The sequence below is a fragment of the Trachypithecus francoisi genome, unplaced genomic scaffold (genome assembly GCF_009764315.1).
Source record: "Trachypithecus francoisi isolate TF-2019V2 unplaced genomic scaffold, Tfra_2.0 Lachesis_group10, whole genome shotgun sequence".
Lineage (NCBI taxonomy): Eukaryota > Metazoa > Chordata > Mammalia > Primates > Cercopithecidae > Trachypithecus > Trachypithecus francoisi.
Genome location: NW_022681455.1, coordinates 1,195,235 through 1,213,176, shown reverse-complemented (window position 1 = coordinate 1,213,176; position 17,942 = coordinate 1,195,235). Strand labels below are relative to the sequence as shown.

The 17,942-nt window shown below is 53.6% G+C and overlaps 1 protein-coding gene across 1 annotated transcript; it reads right to left on the bottom strand.

Moving 5' to 3' along the window:
* Positions 1–10,171: 10,171 nt before the first annotated feature.
* FOXF2 (forkhead box F2) lies at positions 10,172–16,219 on the bottom strand. Its single transcript, XM_033216039.1, has 2 exons — positions 14,657–16,219; positions 10,172–11,091 (listed from the first exon to the last, which is right to left on the bottom strand). Exons 1-2 carry the CDS (start codon positions 15,813–15,815, stop codon positions 10,928–10,930), a joined length of 1,323 nt encoding a protein of 440 aa, XP_033071930.1. The 5' UTR covers positions 15,816–16,219; the 3' UTR covers positions 10,172–10,927.
* Positions 16,220–17,942: the final 1,723 nt, after the last annotated feature.

The following is a 17,942-nucleotide window of genomic DNA, read 5'->3' as shown; positions in this document are numbered from 1 at the left end:
AGTGAAGACCTGAAGCCGGAGCGGCCTCCTTACTTGGCACTGCTGCCTAGCCGCTCCTTGGCAGAGATTCACATTGGGATGGAGGACTCCCAGCCCGGCTACCTGCCCCATTCTTCTTGAACGGGGACTTGCTTGAAAAGGAGGGGTCATCTAAGAGGCAGAAGGATTGCCCTTGCTGACCAAACCCTGTTCTTACCGTTGCAAGGGGATACCCCATGTTCACAGCCTGCGTCAGAGCCCTAGGACCTCACCGCTTCCTGGAGCCCCCAGGTCCTCTCCACACTCCATGCAGACAGCTGGCCAGCCTCGGCTCTGGGCTCCCTACCCTGTTTTGGGAGACGCTGCTGTATGCTGTGGTTCCAGCGGGGGCCTTGTCCATGGCCAAGGGGCTCGGGTTGGCCTCTGAGAACAAAAGCAACCTTTTAATTTAAAAGAGGTAGTTCTTTCTGTTTCTGGGAGTAGAACAGGGTTGTGATTAGAAAAAGAAAACTTCAGAAGATGATGAAACCAGTGTGGTTGATTTGGAGATTTGGGAGGATGGCAGGCGTGATGGGATGTCAGCCTTTAGTGCTTGCAGATAGACCCACAACTGAATAGCAGATTTGTGCGAGTGTGTGTGTGTTTGAGTGTTTCTGTGTGTCTGTGTATGCATGTGTGTCTCTTTGTGTATCTGCATGTCTGCATGTCTACATGTATGTGTGTTTGTGAGTATTGGTCTCTGTGTGTATGTCTATGTGTTTATGTGTGTCTGTGTGTCTGTATCCATGTGTTTGTGTGGCTCTGTGTATCTGTGTGCATGTATGCATGCTTTTGTATCTACATATCTCAGCATATGTGTGTGTCCATGTCTCTCTGTGTTAGATGTCTGTGTGCATGCGTGTTTGTGTGTCTACATGTCTGCCTGTCTATATCCTTGCTTGTGCATGTCTGTGTATTTGTATCTGTGTCTATGTGTCTGTGTCAGTGTGTGTTAGTGTGTGTCTGTGTATTTACAGCTCTGTGTGTGATGTGTTTATGTCTGTGTGTGTCTATGTCTGTTTGTGTGTCTGTGCCTGTGTGTGTCTGAGTGTCTGTGTATCTGTGTCTGTGTCTGCGTGTTTCTGTGTCTATGTGTCTGTGAGGGTCTGTGTGTGTGTGTGTCTATGTGTGTTTATGTGTGTCTGTGCCTGTGTCTGTGTGTCTCTATCTGTGTCTGCGTGTGTGTGTCCATATCTATGTGTGTTTCTGTGTTTGTGTGTGTCTATGTCTTTGTGTGTGTTTGAGTGTGTCTGTGAGTCACTATGTGAGTCTGTGCATCTGTCTGTGTGTGTCTATGTGAGTGTGTATGTGTTTATGTGTCTATGTGTTTGTGTCTGTTTATGTCTGTGTGTGTCTGTGTGTGCCCATGTCTCTGTGTCTATGTGTGTTTGTGGGGGTGTGTCTATGTGTGTGTATGTTTGTGTGTCTGTGTGCATGTCTGTGTCTTATGTGTGTCTATGTGTATGTGTGTCTGTGTGTGTCTCTATTTCTATGTGTGTGTCTATGTGTGTGTCTGTCTCTATGGCGCTGTGTCTATGTTTGTGTCTGTATGAGCGTGTTTATATGAGTGTATCTGTGTGTGTGCATATGAGTGTGTGTCTGTGAGTGCATGTATTTCTCCGTTGTGTTTTCTTTAAGCCGTGGCTTCCCTGTGCTTGGCCTGGAGCCCCGGACATCCTTGGCTTTGTCCTCTCCCAGTCCTGCGGGTGGCCCTGGCATGGCCCTTACTGTTGGACTACTCTATCTTAGTGCACAGGGCTGTGAACTGCTTCTGCCATCATGCCAAGAAGCATGTGGACACCTGCCCTTGGAAGAGGCCCTGGGCAGGTGAGGCCAGGTGGCTGGGCTGCACCAGACGTCCCAGGCGCAAAGGGACATGTCCCTGTGACCTGAGTCCCCACAGCCTCACCCTGCCCTGGTGCATTCGTGCCTTTCCTTTTCTGTGTCCCTCCCTTCTTGAGCTCCTGCCCTCAGGCTCGGCTCTCTGTCTCTTAGGAAAGGGCCTGAGTAACTGATTAGTGTGGAGCTATGCCTGGTGCCTGCTGGGCTGTGCCTCCCTCCTCTGCAGAGTCTAGGAGTTCAGTGGCTGCTCCCAGCTTGAGGAATATGGATCTAGAGCAGCTGTCACCTAGGGAGCCCCAGAAGCCCCTGCCGCCCCAGGCCCATCTAGAGATTTTGCTGTTAGGGTCTGGGGTGAGTTGGGGAGTCTGCTCGAGTGTACTGGGGTGTAGAAAGCTTGTTTGACAGCTAGGAGAATGTGGCTGTGGCTATAAGTTTCCCCACCTGTCCTGGAATGAGGGCAACGGGAAACATGAACACGATCCTGTTCTCCAACAGCATGGCCTGAGCATTGGAAGAACCAGGGGAGCTTTTTTATTTTTAATCGACAAATAATTTTGTGTATTTATCGGGTACGATGAGCTGTTTTGAGCTACGTATACATTGTAGAGTCAATCAAGCTAATTAACACCATCACCTCACCAACTTACCGTTTTTTTGTGGTGAGAATGTGAATAATCCCTTCCTTGAGCATACGTTATTATTAACAGCGGTCACCATGGCACACAATAGATCACCAAAACCCCTGCAGTCTACCTGAGACTTTGTGCCCTGTGGTCAATACATCCCCTTTCCCCATCCCTTCTTCTCCCCCAGCCTCTGGTAACCACTTTCCTACTCTGTTTTTATGACATCAACTCTTGGATTCTCCATATAAGTCAGAGCATGTGATTGTTGTCTCTCTGCAGCTAGCTTACTTTACTTAGCCTTATACTCTCTGGTTCCACCCATGTGGTCTCAAATAACAGAATTTCCTTCTTTTTTAAAGCTATGCCATCTTCCAGGGGTCCCTGACTCCTCTGCCCCATCTGTGGAAAAATTATCTTTCATGAAACTGGTCCCCGGGGCCAAAATAGTTGGAAACCACTGTCATATTCCATTGACTGTACAGGGAATTCTAAAAATCTGTTCACCAGTTGATGGGCACATAGTTTGATTGCATGTTGTGAACAGCGCTGCAATAAACCCAGAAAAACAAACATCTCCTCTGCATACTGATTTCAGCTCCTAGGGAGCTTTCTCCAGCAGGAGGGCTGCTGCTAGCAGTTCTATTTTTAATCCACTGTGAAGGGGCCATACCATTTTCCAAAATGGCGGTGCTAATTTCCATTCCCACCAACCCCGTGCAACGGTTCCTTTTCCCCCACATCCTCGCTGATACTTATTTACTTCGTCATTTTGATAAAAGCCCTTCAGGTGGGTGTGAGGTGATACCTCATTGTGGTTTTCATTTACATTTCCTGCTGAATCGAGATGTTGAACATTTTTCCATAGACGTGTTGGCTGTATCCAGGGAGCTGTTAAAGTAGGCCTTGGCCTACCCCAGGTTGTGTCAGGAACTGGTGGGTTCCTGGTCTCACTGACTTCAAGAACAAAGCCGCGGATCCTGGCGTTGAGTGTTACGGTTCTTAAAGATGGTGTGTCTGGAGTTTGCTCCCTTTGGTGTTAAGATGGGTCCCAAGTTTCTTCCTTCTGGTGGGTTCCTGGTCTTGCTGGCTTCAGGAGTGAAGCTGCAGACCTTCGCGGTGAGTGTTACAGTTCTTAAAGGAAACGCATCCAGAGTTGTTTGCCCCTCCTGGTGGGTTCATGGGCTGGCAAGCTTCAGGTGTGAAGCTGCAGACCCTCTCAGTGAGTATTACAGCTCTTAAAGGCAGTGTGGACCCAAAGAGAGAGCAACAGCAGGATTTAACACAATCAGCAAAAAAAACCAAAAAACAAATATCCAAGTGGGTAGACACTGCTGGTTCTGGCAGCCTGCTTTTATTCCCTTATCTGGCCCCACCCACATCCTACTGATTGGTCCATTTTACAGAGAGCTGATTGGTCCGTTTTGACAGGGTGCTGATTGGTGCATTTGCAATCCTCTAGCTAGACATAAAAGTTCTCTGAGTTCCCACCAGATTAGCTAGATACAGAGTGCTGACTGGTGCATCCACAACCCCTCCTCCCCACACACACACAGAGTGCTGATTGGTGCATATACAATCCTCCAGCTAGACATAAAAGTTCTCCCAGTCCCAACCAGATTAGCTAGATACAGAGTGCTGCTTGGTGCATCCACAAACCACCCCCACCACCCAGCTAGGCAGAGTGCTGATTGGTGCATATACAATCCTCCAGCTAGACATAAAAGGTCTCCAAGTCCCCAGCAGACTCAGGAGCCCAGCTGGCTTTGCCTAGTGAATCCCACTTCCGGGCCTGCAGAGCTGCTTTTTGTTCCGCAGTGTATGCCCACACTCCTCAGCTCTTGGGCAGTTGATGGGAACGGGCCCTGTGGAGCTGGGGGTGACGCCCGTTGGGGAGGCTTGGGCCGCGCCGGAGCCCACGGGGCTGGGGGCGGGGCGAGGTGGGGGGGCAGTATTTGGGCATGGCCAGCTGCAGGTCACGAGCTCTACCCGCCTGGGAGGCGGTTGAGGCCCGGTGAGAATTCCAGTGCCATGCGGGCGGGCTGGCAGTGCTGGGGGACCTGGTGCACCCTCCACAGCTGCTGGCCCGGGTGCTAAGCCTCTAAGCACCTCCCTGCCCAGGCTGGCAGCCTCGGCTGGCAGCTCTGACTCTGGGGCCCACTGCGCCACCTCCCACCTGGAACTCATGCTGTGGGCGCCGGGCGCAGACCCCGGTTCCCATGGGCGCCTCTCCCTCCACACCTCCCCACAAGTGGAGGGAGCCAGCTCTAGCTTTGGCCAGCCCAGAGAGGGGCTCCCACAGTGCAGTGGCAGGCTGAAGGGCTCCTCAAGCACCGCCAGAGTAGATGCCAAGGCCAAGGAGGCCCCCAGAGTGAGGGCTGCCAGCATGCTATCACCTCTCAGGATGACTGTGTGAATTGGCTGGGTGGGCCACAGGATGGTTGCAGGCCGTGTGTGTGTGTGTGTGTGTGTGTGTGTGTGTGTTTTAAAGCTTGCTGGGCTACTGTGCACTCACTCAGGCTGTGAGCAAGTGTGTCATCCAGAATGACTCTGTCAGCCGACTTGGTGTCTTTGGAATCCTTATTGAGATGCCAGATCCTGGCCTGGCTCCCTGTGTCTCAACCCAGCTATGCAATTCTGTTCTAACAGCAGGTTCAGTTCCTCCCCTCCTTGAAGAACAGCTCTTAGTGGGGATTAGCACACGGTGGTGCTGGGGCCGAGTCAGTCAATCAACACGGTCTACTGACACTTCCGCTCTGTGTTGCATGGAGCTGCTGAAGGAGGAGTGAGAAGGCAGGTCTTCCTCTCCCCACACTCCAGGCTTGGACTCCACCTAACTCATAACAGTTTCCAAATCTGAGGGGGAGGTGCTCTGCCAGTTTTGGGAGATGATGCAGTGCCACCCAGCAGACAAGTCACTGCCCAGCTGTGACCGAGCCTCCATTGCCAGGTTGGAGGGTGGGATGGGCCCTTCAGAGGGAAAGCTGTCCCGCTCTCTGCTCCATCTGTGCTCTTGTGAATACAGTTAAGCCCAGAGGCCTGGCGATGCAGCCGTGGGATGGCCAAGGCTCCGTATCTCACACACGTCCCCCAGGACATGGAGAGCTGAATATTTATCAGTTGGATTGCTGTGGACTTGGGGCACTCTGAACTCAAAAAGAACTTCCAGGACTTTCATTTTTTCCCCAATGACCTTGATGTCTGTGTGCCCTGGCCCTCCCTGGCCATATCTACATTTGTGGTGTTTTTTCTTGCTAAGATAGTGTTTCATAGAGGCAGGTTTGGTAAAATGTATTTCCGTTCGGATAAAATATATTAAAATATATTTCCATTCTAAATAAGTCAGTGCCTGTTTTGAATTAATCACCATGATGCAGAGTAATTAGGTATAATACAAATCTACAAAAAGAGTGTTTCTTTTGGGAAGGAGCTGCTAATTCCCTTTAATGCCACACCGTGGCCTACCCTAGGGACCTGAAGATTTTCCCCAGAAATCCGACTTCCATTTTCTAAAATCTAAGTCAAGATTGTTCTCCCTAATTCTGTATAAGTTGCTGTGACAGTTCAGAATGGAGCCTGCACAACTAGAGAATTCACTTACTTCCCCAGACTTCAGGCCAAGCCAAGCAAAACAGGAGTCCATGGGTCTTTCAACTTGTGGGTTGGCACTGGGGACCTGGAGAGATAATGTTGGCCTCAGAGGACAGGAATCCAGCTTCCAGGGCCGCTGCTCAGCTCCAGGGACAGGAGTTCAGGAAATGTCTGCGGACTCCTCCTCTCTAGACCTCTTTCCCTCCTTACCTCCCTCCTCCCTTCTCTCTCCTCCGGCTTTCACTCTTTCTCTCCCTCTGTCTCTCTCCCTCCTTCCTCCTCCTCCTTTCTTCCCACATCCTCCCCGTCTTTGCCCTTCCTCTGTCGTTCTCTGTGTATCTCTCTTTCTCTCCCAGTCTCTCTTCTTTGTCTCTCTCTTCCTCCATCTCACTCCCTATCTCCCTCTCTCCCTCCCTTTCTTTCTTCTATTTCTCTTTTCTCCTCTGTGTCGCTCTCCCTTTCTCTCCTTTTTGACTCTTTTCCTCTCTCCCCTCCTTCTTCTCTGTCTCCGTCTCTTTCTCTTCCTCTTTCTCTCCCTCTCTCTTTCTCTTCCTTTGTCTCCCTCTTCCTCTCTCTGTCTCTCGCCTTCCTCCACTCAGGGTTCTGTCTACCCATTCATATCTCGGGATCACTATTGCTATCCTCTGAGATCACAGCCTCCTTTCTTTGCCTTTTCTCTGTTCTACCCTCAAAAGGTTTTATAACCAATAAGGGAATTTCTTTTCCTGTCTGCTCCCATTACTGCCTCCTTCTGTTTGTAGAATTCTGACTGGCTGCTGCGTGCAAGCACCTAGACTTATTGTTACACTGAGGCAGGTAGACTTCAATGATTCCACCTGACTCCTCTCTGCAACATTTACTACAATAAAACAAGAGGCCTCACTGCTTTGGATAAAAATGGGGAGCTCCTACTTTCTGACCTAGGGTTCAAAATTAAGCCTTGCATTTTCCTAGGGGCCAATAACCAATCACAGAGGCATTTAGATGGATAAACTATTTGAAAAACCTTTCCAGATCTTTGCTTAACCAATTAATAGGCTATCCTTAATACCTATCCATTGGAACCTATAAAAAGATCTGTAATTGAAACTGCCTTTCAAGAGCTGTGGTTTTCAGAGTGTGGTCCCGGGACCAACATTATCAGCATCACCTGCTTTTATTAACTTATTAGGAATACACATTTTTTTAGCACAACCTTGGACCCACTGAATCAGAAACAGGGGGTGGGGATGGACCCACAGCCTGTGCTGAAAGTGTCCTCCAGGTGATTCTGATGTGGACTCAAGTGTGAGAACTGCTGCTTCAGAGGGAAATTCCTGCCACTCAAAGATCTGCAGTGTCATTTGCAAAATTCTTAGAGGCAATGTTGGAGAAACGAGGGAAATAAACTGAAATCAGAAGACACAGGTCAAACCCCCCAAAGTCATGACCTAGTCAGGAGCTAGTGCAGATCTGTACATAGGGTCAATATCAGCATATCAGAGGGATACTGACAGGATTACGTGAGATAGCCGTGTGAGATTTAGTAAGATAGCCAGAGTGCCCAGCGCTTGCTGCATGATGCTCAGTAGTTACCTGGTCTCTTCTTTATGTCTACAGCTCTAATGAAACAAAAAACAATAATTATTATACAAAACAAATATTTTAATATACCACTTCATTCTGGCAATGAGCAGAAACTCTTAAGTTCAAAATCCATTTGACGAAAAAACAGTTGAGGCATTGATCCCTAGTTGAGTGAGTTCATTTATTTTCACTTAGAAAGGTGCAGCACTTTCTTTCAATTTAATCACTAACATTTGAGCAACTTTTAAAGCCAAGCACTGCATGTTTCTCCAAAACAAACAAACAAAAAAGGATGAATATAAATGAGTCTGTGTGTATGTGTGTGTCTTTGAGGGAGGACAGTTAGGAGAGAAACAATTTTGTCTCAAAAGAAAACAAAACAACGGCCTCATTTGGGGAGAAATCGAGAAATGAAGTAGATATGTGGCAAGTAGGGCTTTAGCACCTGCTGAGCACCGTCAGGCCTGTTCTTACTGAATTCTGATCTGGTTTCAGGATGAGACAGCAGGCAAAGAAGAGTAAAATAGAAAAAAGCCCATGCCTGGGCAACGAGGCAAGACCCTGTCTCTACAAAAATAAAAAAATTAGCCAGGCATGGTGGTGCGTGCCTGTGGTCCCAGCTACTCAGGAGGCTGAGGCAGGAGGATCACTTGAGTCCAGGTGGTGGAGGCTGAAGTCCATTGCACTGCAGCCTGGGCAACAGACCACGACGCTGTCTCAAAAAAAAAGAAAAAGAAAAAGAAGAAGAAAAAGAAAAAGAAGAAGAAGAAGAAGAGGAGGAGGAGGAAGAAGAAGAAGAAGAAGAAAGCAAAAGTATTTCCTAAAACTGGAAACCATAACTTATGCAAGTGAGATACTTAAAAATGTCTCTATTGGAAAGCACTACAAAGCGGGTCATTTTGTTCTTGCACAGCTTGAAAGAAGCGTTGAGTCGCCTTGGGCGGACCTCCTAGCGCCACCAGGGGGCGCGCTGGGCCTCCCAATGCGGCCAGGCAGGCAGACGCAGTTTTCGTCTTTGAGGTCCTGTCATTCTCTGTATAAACAAGTTACGTTCAAGTGTTTAGGATATAAATTACGACCATGCCGGCTGCCTCGGAAGGAATGTAAACACAGCACTGTGGTCGGAGCAAACTCTGAAACTGACTTCATAATTTATAGCAGGCCCCTGAGTAGCTCACTATAAAAGAAAATAAAAAGGCCTTATTTAACTGCAAAGACAATAATGGAGGGACAAAAAATGTTTAAATCACTTCTTAATTTCAGAAGATATAGGAAGGAAACCTAAAGATTAGAAAGATGGTTAAGACTTTTCGAAACAAGATATTTCACTTAGGCGACTCTCTTTGCAGTGAAATTCACTTAGAATACAAAAACCCTGGGGCGTGAGACAGTTCCCTAGAGTACCAAGAGCCTGGTGACTGACTGGGAGAAAGACCTTCTAAGGGATGAGAAACAAAGGTGAGTTTTCCAATCAGTAAAGAAAAAGCAAAAAACAAAAACAAAAATCCTGCCCTGAATGGGAGAGGAAAATGCACAGGGTGATTGGGGCAGATAATTTCTCTGCTTCTCTCAGACCCATTGTCCCCAACACGGCTCGTGAGGCTGAAGGGCTGCTGGGACAGGTCAGTCCTCCTGCCTATTTGGCCTATTTTGCTCTTCTACCCGGAGCGTCACCATCTCTGCCTGTAACGCTGGTGACTGGAAAACCCAGCAAGAACAGAAGAAGGGGCTGAGGGGCTCCCTTGTTACATCCCTGGTTAAAAGGGAGGACTGGGGAGAGGAGGCCGGGAGGAAGGGAGGGCTGAACAGGTTTGCTATGTGCGGATGCTGAGCAGGGCCAGCCAAGCTCTGAATTGGAGGGTGGGACAGGCCGCAGCCACAAAGCACCATGTGGGGAGTCCACCTTCTGTATTAAACTCCCAAAGGAAGTTGAACCCCCCTGCTGGGAGCCTGCCCCCTGCAGCTCAGCAGGGCTCCCCCTGCATTCTTCAGATCTGAACCCCATTCCTGACAGCATGTGACCTCCACCCATAACAAAATTGCAACATGCAAAGGGAAGAAGCAGGGTGCTGTTCTTTGGGTATCCAACCCTGGAGAGGGCTTACCACTGTGCCCCATATCCGTCAACCCGTGCCAGTGGGGAGGGAGAGAGGGCAAAGGGCAGAACACTCCCTGGGCACAGGAAAGAAAACGAAAGGGGCACAAAATTGGTTTCCTCAAAATCAAACCCTTGCCTTTCGGTATGTTGCCTGGTTTTCTTTCTAGTTCCTTTCACCTTCTGGTTTTTGTTTTGCCAGAAAAAGCTAGGGTGGAGTAAAGAAAGAAATAATAGAAAACGTTTCTTCCACTCTTTCTCCTGAGAAGACTCACAATCAGAACCTGGCCTGTGTTACTCAAGGCACAGACCCCACACCATGTCAGTTACACCACTGGAAGGGGTGTGGGTAGAGTTGCACAGCTGCCTGCTACGGAGGAGAACTGGGCATCCATTGCTCTCAGGGTGCCCGAAGAGAAAATCAGCCCCTAAAACAACTATTTGTTATATACATTTTATTGAAAAAAATTTTACAACAAAATATTTTGGCAAACTGTAAAAGTATACATAAGTGCAAATATATCCTCCTTTTAAAATACAAGCAAAGTGTGAGTATACACGAAGGTCATAAAAATATCTTTAAAATATGGTGGTAGAAAACAACCTTGTAAAAACGTTGTATTGTCACAATACTGAAAACCACTTTCTTAAACTAGACACATTGTTTCTAAATAATTCCTTAATAATGTTCTTTGGCACCTGTATCCAAATGTAGTGTTTGGGGAAAAGGACTCTTCCACCCAGCTAGGCAACAAGAAGAGGCTTTCTTGAAATCTTGTGCTTAGCACTGCCTTTTTGAAAAGCACACAAGTTTTCTTAGACAAACACACACACACACACAACTTGTCTACTTTTTTCAGACCCTGATTACTGAAGGTAACGAAGATCCCAGAGTTACACGTTGATGCCTGACGCATGGCACATTTTCCCACCTCCTTAATCTGCCCTCTCCCTCATGTGGGAGCCTGCAGGTATTCAGATTGGGAACGCTACCTTGCCAACGGTTGTCCTTCTTCCAGCAGTAGGCAAATAACAGTGACCAACGCGATCCTGGGCATTCTGGCTAAGTGGCAGGTGTGCGGCTTACTGCTATCCGCGTGCATGTGACGTGAATCCGTCCCAGTTTCTATCTGCCCCCTCTGAGGAGGGGAGAGGAGAGAGCGGCCATCATTTGGCCTCTTTCCGTTCACGTTCACATGACGCAGGGCTTAATATCCTGACAGACGCTCTGGTGGTGATGGTGATAATACGACCCGCTAGCTGAGGGATGGAAAGAAGAAATCCCATTGAAGTTGAGGACAAAATCTTTTCTGTCACACACTGGAGTAGAGTGATGCTGGTAACGGGGCAGTCCCACTGAAAGAAGAAAGAAAGAAAGAAAAAAACCTTTTCAGAAACAAAGTCATCCAGTCGATGGTGGGTGTCTTATTTTGCCTCAGGGTATAAAAGGAACTGCTGTGCCTTTTAGTACATTGCTAGACAACTGGTAGAGAAAGCCCAGCTTTAGAAGTATCTCAAACACGACAACTGCAGGTCATAGAATGGCCTTGGAATCATTATGTTTTGTTTTGATGCTGGCACAAACACAAAGCAAGTTCCCCCTCAAGGGGGGTTCTTATGTCCTAGAAATCCAATTTTATTCTCTGAGGCTGGAGTGTGCACGTTCATCTCAGAATGAGCGCAGGTACCGAACAACTAGACCCAGACTCTGGTTCCGGGTCCCTCCTGGCACGGCCTGTGCTGCCCTGAACCCTGGCTACAGGGAGGGCCAACCACCCTACCCCAGAAACACCACTGCGGCCTTCTTTCTTGTTCTGAGCCTTGTTTCCCAACTAACTGGGCCGTTCAGAGCAGCGATGGAAGAGGAATGCTCCCTGTGCCAAAGGGGACGATAGAAAACAACCCAAACGCAAGATGAAGGGATGGGGCAGAAAAGCACGCCTCTTCTCCTGCCCCTCCGCAGGCATCTTCCTGAGTCCCGAACGTCTTAGATTTCGTCTAGGGAAGTCAGGACTTCAGGGCGCAGAGAAACGCCCTTTGGTCCGAAGCATCTGGCAGCGCGAGGAGTCCCTGCGGTAGCCCCAGGCTGGAGGGGGACAGAGAAGGCCCAGACCCTGCTCTCCCGGGACGGCTCCCCGGTCCCTGGCCTGCGCCGGGCTGCTTGACTCCCACCCGCCGCTGGCTTTTGCTTTTGCTTTCTCAGCGCCTCCTGGCCCTGAGGCACAATCGGCCTGCAGTGCCCCGCGCACTGGGCCCCGAGGCTACGGGACCCGGCCCTCTCGGCACCGGGCTGGGTTAGGTCCATTCGCCCGGGTCTATTCTTAGTTACCCGAGCGGTGTGGGGACCACACAGTGCACGTCGCTTCGGGCCGCACTCAGTTTTTCAGTGCAAGAAACCCGTACCCAAGGCCCGCCGGGCTTGGGCCCTGCTCGCGTGGCCTCCGCGCCGCCGTGCCCCCGCAATGACCGAGCAAGGAGGCTGCTCAGTGCCCGCCGCCTACTTCCTCGCCCGCAACTACCCGAGCATGCCCGGCGCTGCTCTAACGCGGCTGCCCTGTCCCGAGAGCACCGATGTGTGCAAGTGCCAGGAGCTCTGCACACTGGTGCGTTCCCTCGTCGCGTTGAACAAGCTCTGATGGCAAGTCCTGGACCACAAAATAGCAGGCTCGGCAGGACAGAGGGCGAGCGCTCACACCTGCCCACGAAGGCGGACGTCGGCGCTTTGATGTCTGGGCGGGATGATAGAAGCCCGAGCTCCTTCCTGAACTGCTCACAGGGCTTAATGAAGAACTCCAGGGCAGCCCTTGCGCTGGCGGGGGGCACATGGATCGTGGCCACCAGGCCCAGGAGCGGAGGGCGCGGCCCTTGTGGTGTGCTGGGGGAGGGAGGGTCGTGCTGGGTGTGTGAGCGTAGACATGTGCTGATCTGTGTGCTGGGGAGACCGCCTTGGCCACCCCCGCGCCTTGCCAGGCCCCCAGGTCTCAGTGGGCCCCGGCGCAGTGGGCCGCGCGCTCCCAACGAGGCCCTGCGAGGTCCTGGTGCATCCGGCCGGCTCCTCTGAAGCCTCCACCTCTGGCGCTCCAGGGAGATGGCAACAGGGCTGGGTGGGTATTCCATAGGGACAGGAGCAAGAGAGCGAGGAAGGAAGGACAGAGGGTCCCTGTCGGGCGTCGGGCCTGAGCTATTGTCTCCCCTGAGCGTTCCCAGACTCGGTCGGGGGATTCTGCGAGGCTCTCAGGGAAAGTCGGCCGCGGGGGGCCGCTGGGTAGGGGCACAGAGACCGGCTTGCTCTGCTGGGCAGTTCTCGCCCGCTCTAAGACAGTAATGTATCCAGATTCCGAAGTTTTGGGAGCTTGTGCGTGCGCCCAGTGTATGAGGTGGGGCGAGAGCTGCCTTGAAGAAGGGTCAGGAGTCTCTTTCCTGTGTGCTTTTCTTCTTCCTAGAGTACGGTTTCTCCAAGGCTGCTAAGCCTTAGAGTCTGGGTTCGAGGTGAGTGGGGCCTGCCCGGAGAGGAGGAGAAGGGGAGCGGGGAGGGCAGCCGGCAGGCTGGGAGAAGAGCAGGCAGGCCGGGAAGGGAAGGGGCCAGTGCACCGAGGGATGTGTGTGTTTGTGTGTGTGTTTGTGATTGACAGCCGGTCCGAGGGGATACAAAAATAAGAGGAGAAGGCCGCCTGCATTGGTTACTTGTTGAAATTCCCATAAAATTGAACAAGACTCTGTTCTCAGTGGGTTAAGTCAGGCTAAAATCCTCTCCGGTGTGGTCCTGCCGAGACTGTCTTTGTTTGGTTAACCTCTGAGACCCACATTTTAAAAGGCCTATTTGGGAAATTTCACCGTCCAGGGAACCAACATCTTTTGCCCATTTCTGGGCTTCCCTTCTGCCCTGGTGCTCCCGCTGCACACTGGCTCAGGAACACATAAAGCATGCATCACCCTACAAGCCACTGGCTCATTGCTGTGGGAGGCCAGTGTGAGAGAGCAGCCTGGGGCCTTGCCTTTGACTGGCAGGCCCATGGGATTTTAATCTGCAGCCCTAGATTCTCGGAGGGAGGGGTTAATGTAAGGGTTTATCTCTATTCTCCAGATTAACCTGGTCAAATATTCAAATTCCCTCTTCCATCCCCACCATCTCCTCCCACCTTTCACCACCTTCAGCAAGTCAATAAATTTTCATAATCTGCAACCAACACAATGTAAACCAGGCACACCACAAGTGGCATCCACAGGGCAGGCGCATTTCTCAGGGGAGTCCCAGCAGGGTCCTTCAGGTCCTGCCACCCAGGACCTCTATCATCAATGTGGGTCCATTTTCGAGGGGAGGCAAGGAAGGGAAGGAGACTTCAACAGTTTGGTGACCCCCTCCACTGGCGAATGTCCCTTTAGTGAAAGATCCTGAGAGCCAGCTCTGTCCCTCCCACCCCCTCCTCTTAACACTTGCCCAGCTGCAAACATCTCCCTACAGACACCCCAACATACAGAACATCTCTGATTCTGACATTTACTTTGGGACAAAAGTACAGCAAAATGAACTAAAGAAAAAAAAAAAGGACAAAAGGAACTAGACACAGCTTCCTGACCAAGTTCCCCAAAGGTCACATGCCTTCTCTCAAAGCTAAGTCAGACTCTGAACGGGAGACCTGCAGTCTCCTGCACAGGGATCCCCATAGAGTCCAGGAAAGCAGGAGACTACACCATGCTCACAGCAGCCAGACAATTCTGAAGGTTCAGCTGCTGGCCAGGGAGTAAGACCCTGATCCCTGCTCCCGCGAATAAGGTACCGTCTCTCACCAGCATCTGCTTTTCCCAGTGCCCTCAGACCTCCTGGCTTGGGGTCCCTGTTTGTGGGAGTGGCAGTGGCCGCCAGCCCTGGAGGCCTAGAAGCCATGCGCCCAGTTAGCTGCGCTGGAGCGTGCTGCGTTACCTGAGAGGTCCTCGCGGGCGTTCTGGTGCAAGTAGCTCTGCTCCAGCGAGTAGGAGGACATGCTGGAGTGCAGGCCTGCAGAGGCTGCGGGGTTGCTGCTCGGCGTCAGGGCAGGCGGCTGCTTGAGGTAAGGCGAGGCGCCAGGCGAGCTCCAGTGCGCCGCAGGGCTCGTGTAGGGCGAGTGGCATTCGATGGCGCTCGCCATGGCCGGGGACGAGGGCACCGGGCTGCTGCTGCTGTCCGGCCCGTAGTCGCCGCCGCCCCCGGCCGCACCGACGCCCCCGGGTCCCGCGGGCACCGGGCAGCTGGCCATGTAGGTGGAACCCGGGTTGGGCGACATGTGCGGGACGTGGTGGTGGTGGTGGTGGTGGTGAGGGTGCGCGTGGCTCGGGGCGCCGGCGCCGGCGTCGTAGCCCGCGGGCATCATGTCGAGGCCGCCGTAGCCGCCCTGGCTGTGGCAGCCGAGCGGCGCCGACGGGGGCGCCTGGAAGTCGAAGCCCTGGGGCAGCAGCGAGGCCCCGAAGCCCAAGCCGCTCACCACGCGGTGGTACATGGGCTTGAGCGCCTGGCACTTCCGCCTGAAGCCTCGCGGCCGGCGGCGGAACGAGCCCTCCTCGAACATGAACTCGCTGGCCGGGTCGATGGTCCAGTAGTGGCCCTTGCCGGGCCGCCCGAGGCCCTTCGGCAGCTTGATGAAGCACTCGTTGAGCGAGAGGTTGTGGCGCACGGAGTTCTTCCAGCCCTGGTAGGCGCCGCGGAAGAAGGGGAAGCGCGCCTGCAGGAACTGGTAGATCTCGCTGAGCGTCAGGCGCTTGCTGGGAGAGCTCTGGATGGCCATGACGATGAGCGCAATGTACGAGTAGGGCGGCTTCTCGGGCCGCCGCAGCCCCGAGCTCGCCTTCTTGGCGCCCCCGCTCCCGGCGCCCGCGCCGCCGCCGCCGCCCGCGCTCTTGCAGGCAGCCGAGGGGGCGCTGGCCGAATTGGAGGAGGACGCGGACGAGGCGCAGGAGGCGGAGGACGACGACGACGAGGAGGAGGTGGTCTCCAGGGCGGCGGCGGCGGCGGGCGGCGGGCTCATCAGGGCGGCCTGGAGCGCGCCTGGGACCGGGCTGCACGCACGGCGGAGCGGGGCCGGCGGCGGCCCGCCCTCGGTGGTCATCTGGGACCCGGGAGCGAGGCCGGGCCGCGAGGGCGGGCCCCGGGCGGGGAGCGGAGGCTCCGGAGCGGGGTCGGCCCAGAAGCCCGGCGAGCGCCCTAACCCGCGGCCCGGGCTGCAGCCGTGGCCACTCCGGGCCAGCGCTTCGGCGTCGCCTCCCTCAGCTCCTCTGGGGCTTCTGGCGGCGGCGGCAGCGGCGGGCGGGAGGCAACGCCCGGCGCATCACTCCCCGAGCCGCGGGCCCTGCCTTGCGCAACGGCCTCCCAGGCCGCGGGGCCGAGCGGCCGGCGGCGGGCAACTGCGCCCGCGAGTGGGACCGCGGCCTGGACCCCGGGGACGAGCCCGACGTCTCCCTGCAGGAGCGCTCCTCGCTCTGTCTCTGGGACTTCCTCCCTCCCTCGCCCTCCCCGGCCGCCCTCCTCGCTCCCTCCCTCCCTCCCCCTACCCCGCCCTGCCCCCTCCTCGCGCCGCGCCGCGGCGGGGAGGGCGCGCTCCGGCCGCTGGGCTCACTCCTCCCCCTCCCAACCTGGCGGCCGCCTCCCGGTCTTATCTGGCTCCCCGCTCTCCAGGGTCTCCTCGCTCTTTTCATTCCTCTCTCGGCCTCTTCCCCTTTCCCTCACCCACCCTCGTTCGAACTGAGGGATCACAGACTCTCCCGTTTTGCTGGGGGGACGACCCCCACCCCTAGCAAAACTCGACCACCTCTGACTTCATGAAATCTTTCTGTTTGCCCCCTGCAGCAGCCCCCGCTTCCCATCCCAGGACCCTGCCGCCCCCAGCGGAGTGGACCCAGCCCCGCCCCGCCGCCCCCCTTCCTCCTCCCGACCCGCCGGGCTGAGTGGTGCTGCTGCGGGTGCGGCTGCTCCGAGCCTCCCGGGCCGCCCTCCCCAGGGCCGATACTGACTCCATCTGTCAACTTCGTTTAGACTTTGCCGCCCTCAGCCACACGCCGGGGTGCCAGACGCCCAAAGGTAACGTGCCAATCCTCTCTCTTTCTGGCAGGGCCAGTAGGCTCCCCAACAATTGTTAGGGCGACTGCGGGGCGCCGCAGGGTTGCGGGCCGCTGGCGATCGTGGACGTTTTCAGAACTTTGAGCAGAGGGATTTAGACTGAGAAACCTAAGCCAAGTTTTAAAGACTGGAAACCTGGATCTCATGGGACTCATGGTTGCATTTGCTTCCACTTCTTCCCCCCACGCCCCCGCCCCAGTTAGTGTTTTGTAAGAAAAAAATGCAAAAAGACAAAAAGAAAGAAGGAAGGAAGGAAGAAAGGGAGAAAGAAAGAGAAAGACCCTGAGATAAGCGAGATAGCTATATTTATATTCAGTCCTGAGGGGTGTGCTGTCACTAGATTTACATCCTCCGTCTTAACATGGCCCACCCAAAACTGTGCCAGTTCTCAGCTAACTCCTGTCTGAGAACACTTCTCCCCGGTTGTGGCTAATTCCTCCCTAAGTAAGAGTCAGGCTCTGAAGGAGATGTGCCCTCGGGAGCAATCATGTCCAATGAGACCCGACAGTTAGTTATTGGATTACACGTGCGGGGAAATGCAGTCCGACCAGGGATAGGAATTGGAAGAGGGAGGAGGAGAGCAGGAGGCCGGAGCTGGCGGGGCCTCCCAAGGGCTGAAGGGGGAGGCCCAGAAAGAAGGTGCTGCAGACCAGCGAACCAAATGGGAGGCAGAGCTGGGCACCCCGCTGCATCTAGGCTGAAAGGACGGAGGTGCACGGGTATGCCTGCTGGGGAGCCTGGGGAGTTGGAGAAGGCCGGAGAAAGGGAGGTTGTGCAGTGATCAGGAGGGAGACACCAGGCAAATAGCCTTCAACTTTCAGCCGCACAGCCGAGGCAGGCCCCTTGGGGCGGCAGGAGCCCTGTGTGCCCCTGGAGTGCTGGGGGACTGCTCCTGGCTGAGTGTGCTGGTGGGGCTGTCGATGCAGAGAGGGCGGGTGGGGAGGGGAGGAGTATGTGGGAGGGGGTGGGCCGGGGCTGGCCCCAGACAGTGACCTGAGGTTGAGTGGAAGCAGGCTTTTTCCATCAAACCCTGCCTGGATACCACACACAGAGACCGAGTGTCAGTTTACTGCCCTGAGCCGGCTCCTTCTCCCTAAGCTCCACAGTAATTAGACAAAGA

What these genes read in the sequence shown, in the direction of transcription:
- FOXF2 (XM_033216039.1), bottom strand. Translation starts at nt 15,815, where the DNA reads ATGACCACCGAGGGCGGGCCGCCGCCGGCCCCGCTCCGCCGTGCGTGC. An exon ending in CGCCCGCGAGGACCTCTCAG is followed by an intron (nt 11,092 to 14,656) that starts GTAACGCAGCAC and finishes TTCTTCTTTCAG; the next exon opens with TGGGACTGCCCCGTTACCAG.